Here is a 14,137-nt window from a genome sequence, read left to right as displayed (position 1 = left end):
TAACCCAATTACATAGAGCAGTTCTCAGGTGTCTCCCCCGCCCCAAATGTTCATAATATAGTTGGAGAAAATTGCTTTCTTCATTTTTTATGACTTTAATACTAGGACAATCTTTATATATAATGAAAATTCTTTAAACATCATGAAAACCATGCCATCCCATCTCTGATCCATATCTTTATGTCCTGTAACTACTATTATAAATCCAGATCAATCTGTATTATTACTTACTCTGTTACTTGAATTTCTATAGCTGTAAATAAAGATCGGTGTGTATCAACCCAGAAATCATCCACATGACCACCTAAACAGCCTAGAGCTCATTTTAGAGAAAAACACAGTCTAAGTGAATGAACTCATACAAGAGTTCATGATGATGATGCTTTAGAAATGACTTTCATGCCTGCAAGAAAATGTATGTTTGACTTAATGGCTATTATGTGTCATAGTAGAAGGCCCATATTCCGAATCTTTTCCTCCCTTCCACAAATTCCTATTCATAACAGTTTTTTTCTTTTTTCTTTTTTTATAATGTTATTTATTTATTTTGAGAGAGAGAGAGAGAGTGAGTGAGCATGGGCATGGGAAGGGTGGAGAGAGAGGATCCCAAGCAGATTCCACACTGTCAGCACAGAAGCTGATGTGGGGCTTGAACCCAAAAACCATGAGTTCATGACCTGAGCCAAAACCAAGAGTCAGACACTCAGCTGACTGAGCCACCTAGTCATCCCACATTTTTTTCGTATGCCTGGTACTGAACTAGGATTTGTGAGGGTTAAAGAAAAAAATCAGAAGTCTTTCCATTCTTCAAGGAAGTGAAACCACAGAGAAAAGAGATAACATGTATATATATGGCTATAAAGATGATAGAAAACAGTAATGCTGTTTGAGAGATGCCTAAATTTTTTTATGTGTAAAATGACATTACTTATATGGCTGTAGTTTTTTAATGAATACCTATTAAGTGAAGAAACAATGGTAGAAGCTAGAGATACATATGAAAAAGACAGACACATTATCTGATGTCATGCATTTTACAACATAGATGAAATGACCGATACTAGACTCATAAATAAACAAGAAAATTATAAATTGTGATAATTAACATAGAGGAAATAAGATATTAAAAAGAATAACATAGAAACTTATTTTAGATAGCGTGATCAGAAAACACTCCTCTGAAGGGGCACCATTTGAGTTGAGACATGAAGCAAGAGAAAAGTCATCCACATAAAAATCATAGGAAGTATGAAAAAAGAAAGACATTTCCACACAAACACTTGCAAGCAAATGTTCTTAGAAACATTACTCATTATTGCCAAAAGTGGAGGCAACCTAAATAAATGCCTATTAACTAGTATTATGGGTTGAAATGTGTCCCAAAAAAAGATATGTTAAAGATGTAACCCCCCCCAGTACTCAAAGTATTACCTAATCTGAAAATAGAGGCTTTATAGGTAAAATTATTTCAGGTGAAGTCATATCAGAGTATGGTGAGTCTTTAATCCAGTATGACTGGGAAGACACCCAGAGAAAATGTCGTGTGGTGACAGAAGGAGAGACTGGAGTGAAACAGGTGCAAGCCCAGGAACACCAAAGATTGATGGCACCACCAGAAGCTAGGAGGAGGCAAGAGACAATTCTACCCAGAGTGTGAGAGGGTTGGAGTCCTGTTATCACCTCATTTATGACTTCTCCCCTCCAGAACTGTGAGAGAAATACATTTCTTTTTCTTTAAGCCATTCCATTTGTGTCACATTGTTGGTAATCTGACCAGGACATCCATAAATAAATGTGGTATATCCATACAGTTGAATATTATTCAGCAATTAAAAGGAACAGACTACTGATATATTCTGCAACATGGATGAACCTTGATCACACGATGCCAAGTGAAAGAGCCCAGATACAAAAGAATACATGGGGTATGATTCCCTTTATATGAAGCATCCAGAAAAGGTAAATTATCAGAGACAGAAAACAGATTAGATGTTGCCTGGGGCTGGAATGAGTTCTGAGGATTGACTATAAATAGACATGAAGGATCATGGGGTGATTGAAATGCTGTGAAAAGTAGATTATGGCAATGACTTTGCAAGATGGTAAATACTGAAAATCTTTGAATTGTACACTCAAAATCGGTCATTTTTTTTGTATGTAAAGTATACCTCAGTAAATGTTTTGTTTCATTTGTTTGTTTTAAAGAAGTCAGGGGAAATAGTCGAGCCTTAGGCAAAGAGGTGTTGATCCTATCTGGTCATTTAAAGGCCACTGTGGGCTAGAGAATAGTCCAGACAGAGGAAGGGGAAAAGGATCCTACAGGAGTGGACTTTGAGTGTGGGCCTTGATAAATAGGAGTTTAGGATGAGGAGATGACAGGGCAGGGGACCTTGCACACTGTCTGCATTGCGGTGATATCTCAGTTTCTCAGGACAATTTGTGTGAGATGTATTCCCCCCTTGGTATATCTTTCAGAGCTGGGTTAAAGAAACTTAATGTGTATGGAGTGTTTACAGAAAGAGAAGGTGTGGGGGGACCACCTGGTCACCACTGAAACAGCCTTGCCTGTTGTATTTTAACATTATTGTCTCATCTCCCTCCCACACATGATACACTGCAATGCAGATTGTTTTGATTTCCTGGGAGCACAAAAGACCTCTTTCTCCCAAAGCAATTCTTTTTTTAATTAACACTGCTCCTGGAGTACATAGCCACACACACACAGCACTAAAAGGTGTTAACTTGTCCCAGGGCTGAGAGTCATACTACTGATATTTATGGGATGATGAGTCAACCCTGTGCGCTGTGGGTTAGCAAGTTCAGCAGCTGTGTGTGAATGCCGTCATTAGCAAGCGCCACTTCTTTACTGGTTTAACTTTGTGGCAAATGCTTAAAGGAAGGCAACCCGAATTTAAGCAGAAGAGAACTCAGACTAGCCAAAAAGGAAGGAGTGATTTTGTATCTGAATGTGGCAACATGGGATTTAATGTATCTGAATCTAGTTTTCCAGTGTTCTTCGTTGCAGTGGTGAGAGGCCATAGTAAAAGAGGAATCAGGGACCAAATTTGCAAACTGGAACACCTACTAGTTTGTTGTAAAACTAAAGACAAATTGCTTAACCCCTTTGAGATTATCGTCTTGCTCACAAAAGGGAGGGATAGATTAGAACTCATTTTAATTGGGTCGGGGGGAGTGGTTTATAGTCTTTCTGAGACTAGATGGCTAGCTGCAATTCTCTGTGTAGGAAAGTGTCCATCCATGAATGCCAAGATTAAAAATGCTGAGCTAAATTATTTCAAAGGTCCCTTCCAAATCCAATCCTCCCTGTCATTGTATGAAAGGAAAAAATTAAAGTTATGTTCGACTTTGCACTTTTGACAACACACCTCACAGCAACCCTCGCTAGACAGTTACGTTATCTCTCAGTGTTGATTTTCTTCTTTGCACATTAGGGAAATCTTCTTGATGCTTCCCAAACATTGAAGCTGCAGATTAAAACAGTCACCTCTACCAAATGAGTGGAATCATTTCTCTCTGTCATCGTCCCCATCCATTCCTTGCTCTTACCTTTTCTTCTGATTCTCTCAGTCTTTTTTCCTATAATTATGGAAAGCCTAAAGAAGAGGTGAAATGGAGGATCCTATCATTTCTTAGTATGTTAGATAATTACAAACTTTATACTGGCATAGCTGAATCAGAGATCATGGAAAAGGACTAGAAATTGAATAGAAATAAATGTATTCGATCAGAGGGAGATGGGGTCAAGAATGTATCAATAAGAAGAGTGCCTGGATGGCTCAGTCAGTTGAGTGTCTGACCTGAACTCAGATTATGATCTCACGGCTGGTGAGTTTCGAGCCCCGTGTCGGGTTCTGTGCTGACAGCTCAGACCCTGAAGCCTGCTTCAGATTCTCTGGCTTCATCGCTCTCTGCCACTCATGCTCGCTCATTCTCTCTCTCTCTCTCAAAAATTAACATTTTTAAAAAGTTTCAAAAGAAAATATATTGATAAGAAATAATTGACAAAGTTTTAGTTATAAAGTATGGACTTCGTTTGTTAGGTTATATTACCGTGGCCACAATTGTACATTGTCTAGGATATAGGAAAGTGAAAGAATATGACTTCAAAACCAGCATGACTTTGAGAGGGTGGGTATAGATTAAAGATTGTTTTCTATATTACTTCCTAGTCCTTTTTACGTTAGTTCAGAATATAATGGCACTGGCATTTGATGTTACGTTCTCTATACTAATTTATAATTAATTCAGATTGGTGTTAGAAGTGAATGATAAAGTAATTCATAGTCACAAACTGATCATGCAGATTGTTTTTCTCATATAGACATACTAGAGCATGCAAGTATTTTGTTACAGTATTTAAATTTTTTTCTGCAGTATGTTTTCAAAAAGATCACTTATTTGATTTCCCTGGTGACTGGGACTTTGTCTCTCCCCTCCTGTCTTGGTCCATGACTCCCTTTAAAAAAAAAAAGGTTTGATGAGAAGTGAAGTTGTATGCACAGAGAATTTGGTCCTAGGCAGATGATATAGTACCATGACACAGAATTTCCCCTAGCAGTAACTGGGAGAAGAGCCACAATTCAAGGCTGGTTAGAGATAGAACCTGCTGTAAATGAAGGAATTAAGTGTGCACATAATGATGTATGAGAGCATCCTGAATTAACAGAAAAAACACTTATATATGTTTTAAAAGAGCCTCAAAGACTTGGTCCCTTTTTTTATTCACAGGGGTGATGGGTGAATATGAGCCAAAAATAGAAGTGCAATTCCCAGAAACCGTGCCCACCGCCAAGGGAACAACAGTGAAGCTGGAATGCTTTGCCTTAGGAAAGTAAGTTCTGGTTTCACTTCCATTTTCTCCTCCCTTCAGCCCGCATGGGTGTAGAATTTTATTTGCACTGTTCACGGTGATGGCTTCTGAGGTGACTGAAAAGCAAGTCAGGCCTTTCTTTTTGTAATTCTACGTATGCATCTTTGATTCTGCCCTCTCCCCATGGAGAGGGTACATGGAATGGCACAAAGGGGATTAGGCTGCCACAATTGACATGGCCACAAAGGAGAAGAGAATGGGCAATTCTGAAAAAGTATTTTCTTCTATTATTGTGACCTGTAATGTGCATGCTGTCTAACCCAGAATGACAGGAAAACAATGGCCTTCATTTGAGGTACGCTCAAGCTGACTATTTAGAAAAATATGGACTTTCAGCCTGGCCCGAGTTTACAGAGGATGCATCAAACTTTTCTTGAATTTCTTTTTAAATTACCAGTCTCTTCTCTCTACTTTGGATTTTCTTCTCTGGCTAAAGATAGGGAAGACGATATATTCTTTATGAGAGTCTCTTTTTATGGACTCGCCTGAAAATTATTCACAACTTTATTATTAAGTCTGTGGAATGATAGATAAGTCTACTTGGGATCCAGTTAACCTTTCCATAGAGTATCTCTCAGAGGGCATAAAGAAAATGGAAAAACAGATCAGTTAAGTTGTCTCCAGTAACCCTAAAAAAAGGGTTTGGCATCAATGGTACACACTGTCATCTAATATGAGAATTTTTAGGTCATCTATGGATTTTACTGATTGATGTAAATCCCTATACACAACCCCACCTCCCGCTAACCCAGTGCTAACTCCCCATCCTCTTCCTGAACCTTAATCTTGGCCAAAGCATCAGCATTTGCTTGTGCCCAACCCCTATATCAGCATGTAATCTGTTTCTGTATATTTTTTTTGCACTTACAGCAACCACAGAAGAAAGATATTCCTTTTTATCTTATATGTTCAGCTCTAATGAAAGATTTCTTTTCGTTTCCATGTTTTTAAATCAGGGCAGTGTAAGTTATACTAGTATCCTTACTTTGGTACCATACATACAGTGGTAAATTTTTTATGTCCATAATTTTAAATTATTACATATCTGTATGACTGAACACTGTACAGACATTAAAAGTCAAATTGTAGAACAACATATGAGAAATAGAAAGTACCCACAATTTATTGCTAAGAGACTAAAACCAGACTGCTAAGCAGTATCACATGGCCCCATTTTTTATTTTAAATACATACATTGGGAAACAATATCTAGGGAAAAGGTGAAAGCAGGCTAACTGGATAAGCAAGGTATAAATTTGGTAGACTATGCAAGGTGACACCTTGAAAAATCTTTTTTGGAGAAAGAGCAAAATTCTCGTTGTTCATATTTCAAAGGGGATATGAATTAAACTCTATTCATACTGCCTGAATGGCACGGGAATAAAAACAAAAGACCAAAATTGGGCTACTCCAGTCTCCACAGAAATGTTTGGGTGTGCATATCCAGCTGCCAAGATACATCATCATTGCCCACTTAAGAGCAGGAAGACTATGTCTAAGTACAGTTATTTGTAAAGGCGCATATTAAGTGTGTATCTCATTAAATGTAAAGGCACCCATAATGTACTTTTGATAGAGCCTTTCAGCATTTAGAGTTAGTGTCTGTTGAATGAACTTAAATTGTTCTAAAACAAGTATAGTAGAATTGATGGCTTTAATTTTTTAAATACCATCTCAGGTTTTCCAGAGAAGATTAGCAAGTCTTTAGCCTAATTACTTCTCTGTGTGTGTTTTTGTGAAAAATAAATAAGTAAATAATTGTATCCCCTGGTAGGAAGCTGCAGTCTTAAAAGCTGTGGTTAGCTTGCTAAACCATTGATTTGCAGACTCAATGATGCCCTCCTTGCAATTTAAGATGTGCTCTAGCAGTTAAGGCTGTAGGCTGATGGATGCCATGAGAGTACATAAAGACCCCACAGATGGCTGCTTCTCTTATCTTACTATTTAAAGTCAAATTTCCCTAAACCACTGTCCTAGTGAACTGATATTATCATCTGGTAAGATTCTAGAGATAATGTCCCAGGAGAGAGAAAGTAGGAGCTGACAGTTTCTTATTGCCTAACCCTTGAAACTGACACATCACTTGTGTTTTATTTCAATAATCAAAGTAGTCAAACAATGCAGCAGGTTCAAGGCAGAGGAGGGGTCTGTATCTTATATGGGAGGAATGTGAAAGAATTTGCAGCCACCTTTAATCTGACACATTTATGCATGGATGTTTTTATTTTCGTATTTATGATTTTGAAAAAAGGAACAGTTGTACTAAAAAAATATAACAAGCATATAAAAATGTTTTTATTTTAGTGATACTATCATACCTTATTTAGGGTTAATAAAGGTTAGTTGACACTAAGAAAAACAATACATAGTAGCACTAGAAATGTATATATGGCTAAAATCATAACAGTGATACATGAATGAATGAAGTTTGGGGGATACTGTTTAAGGCAAGCTTATAAACTTAGAATCAAGAAGGAAGGGGTTATGGGAAGCATAGGTTCAAATAAAAGATATAGTTTTCTCTAATTTGATTCACTCCTTTTTATTCTATCAGTCCAGTACCCACTATTATTTGGAGAAGAGCTGATGGAAAGCCTATAGCAAGGAAAGCCAGAAGACACAAGTCAAATGGAATTCTTGAAATCCCCAATTTTCAACAGGAGGATGCTGGTTTATATGAATGCGTGGCTGAAAATTCAAGAGGGAAAAATGTAGCAAGGGGACAGTTGACTTTTTATGGTAAGTTTGCCTTTCTGCTTTATCATTTGTAAAATGATAAAAACGACAGACCATGGTATTAAAAGCATAAACAGGGGCACCTGGGTGACTCAGTCGGTTGGGTGTCCGACTTCAGCTAAGGTCATGATCTCACAGTTCATGGGTTCGAGCCCCACATCGGGCTCTATGCTGACAGCTAGCTCAGAGCCTGGAGCCTGTCTACAGATTCTGTGTCTTTCTCTCTCTCTCTGACCCTCCTCTGCTCATGCTGTCTCTCTCTCTCTCTCTCAACAGTAAATAAAACATTAAATTTTTTTTAAATAATAAAAGCATAAACAAAGAGATTTGCATTCAGACTTTTCAGAAAAGATTGTTTAGTATAGGACTGTGTAAAACCCTTGGTTTGCTGCTAATTAGCATTCCCTGGGTGATTCTGGGTGTGGGGGGGGGGGCGGCAAGGATGTTGATGGAGCAGAGAGGAAGAAATTAGGCTGAGGTGTTTGGGAGATGGATATTAGTGTGAACACACTTGCAGAGGAACCGTTTTTCCTCCTGCCATTAAGCTCTAAACTTGACACAGGAAACATTTTGTTATTCCTTCTTCCTATTTTTCTAAAGCTGTATGCTTTTCTTCCTTTGAATTTTGATTTGGGGCTCATGTTAATTCTTTGTAATTGCTCCTATTTGATAGCAATTTAATGTGGTACCATGAACATTTCAAAATGCACACTCCCCAAATTTAGTTATCAGAGTAGAGCGTGACAAATCTCTCTCACCCCAAAGACTTTATGTGCAGCTGCTCCTATTCCAATCAAATCGTCGGCATTGACCCAAACATAATATAAATGTAAAACTGCTAGCACGTGGTTGTCAATTTAGCCAATCTTGGAAACCCTTTTAGGGTATCAATTTGAAATCCAAAAAGGAATTTCACTGGATAGGCATTTTGAAGGCAAATAGAGTTCTGCCAAATTGGAACATGCCTGAATCCCATCTTTCTGGGCATTGAAAATAAATATTGTAGGTTGATAATTATTCAAGAATGGTTTAAATATACAATGTATATTAAAATATTGAGAGTAGCTCTTTAGGGGCAAGTTGTAGCAAAAGTTTTAAATATTCTTATTTTTTGCAATAACAGATACCACAAAAATCTGTCTATTTGATAAATTCTTCTTCCAAAGCACTTTGGTTTTAAGATGTAGCCAGAGATTTTATTCACTAGTCATAAAAGTTTCTTTAGAAACATGATTGGAAACTGAGTGGAGATTTTGAGCATCAGCTAGTTTGCAGAGAACTGTCTCACATGACCTGCAACATTTGGTATTCACATACCTGATATATCTGGGGTGGCAGAAGAGCCCACATGGTTCTAGAATGTATTTCACAAGATGACCTGGGCAAGAGTTGTTTGAATAAATTTGCACACTTCTTTAATCATTCATCTTTCTTCAGCAATTATAAAGAACTAATTCTACTCAAGCCAAATGATGGACTTGATATTTGATCTTTGCTCTTTTTAAACTGTGATAGTTGAATCCTTATTTGATTGAAAAACAAAAGGTGTTAACTGACTGATAGGGAAAACATAGCACCAAGAGTTACACATTTGTTTAGCGAGATACTACTGATATATTTTTTAAAATATTTAGGGTACATTTTTCTCACCAGTGTAATAATTATTCCTTAAATGTCAGGTAAAGACACCCTGAAAATAGTTATGTAAACAGCTAATGCTTCCATCTTTTTTATTAGTTTAATACACTTTTCAGTTCAGCTATGGTTGTTCCCAAGTATTATTTGAGTTGCTCAACTAATTTAATCCAGTTATTTTCACTTTTGTGGTTTTCTTTTAGGTGAAATATCTGTTTTCAATTTGTTATGAAGCTATGAAATGTTCTGTAACTAGGAGTGAACATAGTACTTCCTAGTGGGTCAAAGTTTTCCTCCACTGGAAAAAGAATACTCCAGAATTACTGTTCTAGAGTATCAAATTTGTCACTGGACCTCAGCCTTGTGCAGTAAAATGTGTTGTTTTTTTCTTCAGGGATCCTGCCCTGGAGATGAAAATCAGATTCTAACAGTGTTTCCCTTTTAAGTGGAGTTATCTGCATCCATGCATGGGGGGAAAAGCAGAATGAAATTTGCCTGCTTTTTGTAGATAACTCTGCTCTTTTCTCAGTTGTCAACCACCCTTGGTGTTAGAAGCTTGTCACTTCAGTTGACTTTAATAGTGTTTGGCTGTTGCATCTATGTTTATTCTTTTGTTTTTCCTCAACTAGCATATCAGTGACACAGAAATTATCGAACTGTTTTCATTGTCACAGGAGAGATTAATTATACCAAAGTGCTTGGCTGTCATTTTTTTTCCTCTCATTTTTTTGGTCTCTGTTAGGTTTTCCCAATGCTGAGTTCCTAATATCCAGCTGTCTAGATCTCCAATTTAAATGAGTTATTATAATTAAAGTCACTATGTAGATCACAAAAGGGGAGAAAATAGCCCCAGTCACTTATCCTTTGTTGACAAGAGAATTTCTTACAACATTAAGATGTGCTATGCTCAGGGATTATAAACCATGGATTTGAGTTTAGAAACTTGCTTCTCTTTTTTCCAAGCTGTCGCGTTCCATTCATCAAAGTCTCCACATCAACCATAGGTGTGCTAACTTCTGATCTGGCTTAGCAGTATGGCAATTTTTCTCATCTTACACTGACACCATTTAACCTTCCTCCCATCCTGAGCATTATTCCTTTGCTTCCATCTTCCCTGTATCAGAATGATGGGCACCCCTATTCCTGGTTGGTGGGCTTCCATTGTAGCTGTGTTTTTAGTTTTGCATGTGCTACTCATGTTTGGGATGTGTGAAGAATTAAAACTAGTTCAGATATAGAACATTTTACCCTATCCTATCTTCCCATTTTATTTTTCCTTGACTTGTACTTGACCAGAGTGCTCTAGTCTTTGTTTTGTTTTTGAGTATGGTTGACACACAGTATGACATTAGTTTCAGGTATACAGTATAGTGACTGGATAAGTTTATACATTATGCACTGTGATCTACTTTTAATCTGCTCTTTCAGACATCTTTCAACATAAAAAAAAAAAAAACTTCCTACAAATAGATCTGTAATTTTCAAGAGTAAAATACAGTGGATCTTTGTTGTTAAAAGTGGAAATTTTCCAAAGTGATTTTAATATATTATTAATTCAACAAATTTGGTTTTTCATTGCCTACCATATTGTGGCCCATCCTGATGGATGGAGTGGGAGCCAGCAGCATGGGCAGTGAAAGAATTCACTGAAGGCAGAACAAAGGAGTTTGAAGTCTGTTGAATACACTGCAAGGGTGCAGAGGGCAAGACAGCAAAGGAAAGACTGCCTGCTACAGGTGATGGCAGACAGGAGGGGCTATAGTCATAGGGCAGAGTGGGGGAGTATGGGGTGAGAGCCACTCGCTATTTCGAGGTGATTTGCTTACTGAGCCCATTTGCATTCAGCTCAGTGGTCACTGTGGGCCCTTTTGCCTTGATCAACCCTGTTGCCTTAAAGAGGCCTCTACACATATGGCAGACCATGTGAGGCACTAGGGTTGTAGGACAAATCTCTACCCTCAAAGACCTTATATTTTACTAGAAGTTGAAAGACAATATACGATTAAGCAAATAAATGAACTAGAAAATTTCATATTATGATAAGAATTATGATGAAAATAATTAGGATGATGTGACAGAAAGAAAGAAAAAACTAGGAGCGGGGAAAGGCTTCATAAGATTAGGTCGTCAGGGAAGACTAGTCTGAGAGTTGAACTCTGAGCCAAAACCTGAAAGATGAGAAAGAGCCAGATTTTCGAGGGAAGCACATTCCAGGCAGAAGGGAAGGAATTGCAAAGGCCCTGAGAAAGGACACTACTTGACATATTTGAGCCACACCAAGGAAGCCAATATAACTAAATCATGGTGAGAAAGAGCAAAAGTGTTGAAACGCAGGAGAGCAACAGTTGATGTGGTACTTTATAAGCCAGGCACAGAGTGTGGGTTTTATTCTGAGTATAAAGGGAAACCATGGGAAGATTTTAAGCAGGGGAATGACTCAATATAATTCATGTCTTTAGAAGACCATGGTGGTTGTTTTGTGGTGAATAGATGATGGGGAACCCAGAGCAAACATAGGACAACAGGTCAGGGACCCATTTAGGTGAGAGATGATGGTGGCTAGGACTCAAGAAAGGAAAATAAATAGAGAGACTTGGGATGTATTTGGGAGGTAGAACCAGGAAGACATTCTCATTCTTTGAAACCCAGTTTGTAGATGGAACTGATTGCTAAAGAGTTTACATAGCAAATGTAAGTTTCCATAGTAAGACACAGAGCTAGATTCCAAACGTCATGCTTGTTCTTTCATCCTTGGAGGTTCTTGTACTTCAGTGTCCATCAGAATAACATGGAAAATTTATTAAAATGCTGAATATTGGGCCCTACCCCCAGAGGTCCTGATTCTGTAGGGCTGGGGTGGAACCTAAGAATCTGCATTTTTAAAAAGTTATACTTCAGTAATGCTGATGCAGTTTGTCTAGAGTCCACATTGTGTGAACCATTACTCTGTGCTAAGCTGTCTGCAAGTGAAGCTAAGATTAAATTACACACAGGCAAAGGTGTTCTGGTTCTCTACAAAGCTAATGGCTCACTGTCACATCAGGCATTGTAGCCAGTCTACACAGACAAAGTAGAATAAGGGTGTTAAAGTAATTATCTTTGAAGAAGGGAAAGGAAAGTATAAAATGGATTTAATTCACTTGATAATTACTCATTTTTCAACCTCATTGTGTCTGTATAGTCACTTCCTTTTTTTCTTTTCATAAATGGACCAATAGTCATCATTTAGAAGAATGAAGTGTGAACTAAAAGAACCTGATATTTAATAGCTTTTGTATAATTCCTCCTATATGTAACAGGTGTTAAGAGAGTAAAATCATCTTCACCATTAGGAAATAGAGAATATAATATTTGAGCAGGCTGTAATTCATTGAATTTTGTCACGTTTGAGCTAGAAGGAACCATTGGGGCAAACCCCTTGATTTTTACAAGTAAAGAAAACTAAGCCCAGGGATATGAAATAACTTACCCAAGATTGTACAGTGAGTGAGAATCAGAGCTATGGGTAGAACTGCTCTTTCTGTTTTACTGCACATGTTATTTTTCCTGTCAATAAGACATTTTAATACAGTAGGTATGGGGAAAATCCATTAATTATCGAGATACTTTTTCTGCATATTTTCACACAAACAGTGTCATAAATGAAAACATCCAGATAAATAATTGTTTTTCTTCTTATTTTCTGATATAATCAACTGATTGAGTCTGAAAGAACTCTTTTTATTCTCCTTTGCAAATTGTATATATAGCTGTATATCTAGACCTTGTATGCTATGGTCTTTGGTTCAAATGACAAAACTGTAGACTTGATGGCTCTCCAGTGTTTGAGTATCTCTAAGGTCATCAACAAGTGAATGCAGAAGGATCATGCAGCACAGCATAGTAATTTCCCCCTGGATACGCTGTGTATATGTGATCACTAGATAATATTCAGTCCCGCAAAGTGGCTTAAAGGACATAGTGACCAAAAAATGAACACAACAGATAAGGTAATTTTGCAGTAGAGCAATAGTCTGCTTAATTGTCCCAGACAGAACAGATATTGAGACCCTCAATTTCCCTCAGCGTCACTAAAGTAAAGTCAACAGTTTTTGTTTCCTTCTCTTTGTCTGGTAGTTCTATTAAAATGGCTTGCTGCAAATTTCAAGAGGTGCATACTGAGAACATGATGTAATTAATGGTCAGTGGGAAGTAATAAAGAAGTGGAGACACAAGATCCTTACCCAAGAGAAGCTTCAGACGAAGGGAAGAAAAAGTCATATCAAGGACAATATGTTGAAATTTAATTCAAAACCTTTACTCTTTATTGCCATAGAAGGCAGAGGTGCTGTTACAATTTTTATCCACAAGGAATACTGTTTAAATATACTTGTAGCAAGTTTTACATAAGTAGATTGATGTACCTGAAAGTTTCTGTGTTGGTCTAAAGTAGGAATTCTCAAACTTTTGGTTTCAAGACCCCTTTTCACACTTAAAAATTATTAAATACTCCAAAGGATTTTTTTGCCATATGTATACCCCATATTAAAAATTAAAACAGGGGCGCCTGGGTGGCTTAGTCGGTTAAGCGCCGACTTTCGCTTGGGTCATGATCTCGCGGTTGGTGGGTTCGAGCCCCGCGTCGGGCTCTGTGCTGACTGCCAGCTCAGAGCCTGGAGCCTGTTTCAGTCTGTGACTCCCTCTCTCTCTGACCCTCCCCTGCTCACGCTGTCTGTCTGTCTGTCTCTCTCTCTCTCCTAGAAATAAATAAAAAAACATTAAAAAAAATAAAAATTAAAACAGAATTTAGTACTTTATTTTAAAATGACATGTTAGCATAATTAACATATTTTAAGAAAACTGATTCTATTTTGCCACAGAGAAACTAATAAGAAA

At 37.5% G+C, this 14,137-nt stretch overlaps 1 protein-coding gene across 8 annotated transcripts in view; it reads left to right on the top strand.

Moving 5' to 3' along the window:
- Nucleotides 1–14,137, top strand: part of CNTN4 (contactin 4) — a 902,287-nt gene that overhangs the window by 730,276 nt on the left and 157,874 nt on the right. For all 8 annotated transcript variants that reach the window (XM_077772911.1, XM_077772904.1, XM_077772907.1 and 5 more), the window contains 2 exons: nucleotides 4,750–4,852; nucleotides 7,446–7,630. In XM_077772911.1, the coding sequence (XP_077629037.1) occupies nucleotides 4,750–4,852; nucleotides 7,446–7,630 (288 nt within the window). The remainder of the gene's footprint in view (nucleotides 1–4,749; nucleotides 4,853–7,445; nucleotides 7,631–14,137) is intronic.

This window comes from Crocuta crocuta, unplaced genomic scaffold (assembly GCF_008692635.1).
Source record: "Crocuta crocuta isolate KB4526 unplaced genomic scaffold, BGI_CrCroc_1.0 scaffold489, whole genome shotgun sequence".
NCBI classification, from domain to species: Eukaryota; Metazoa; Chordata; class Mammalia; order Carnivora; family Hyaenidae; genus Crocuta; species Crocuta crocuta.
Note: the sequence above shows the minus strand (reverse complement) of the source record. Positions and strands in the feature narration are given on the sequence as shown.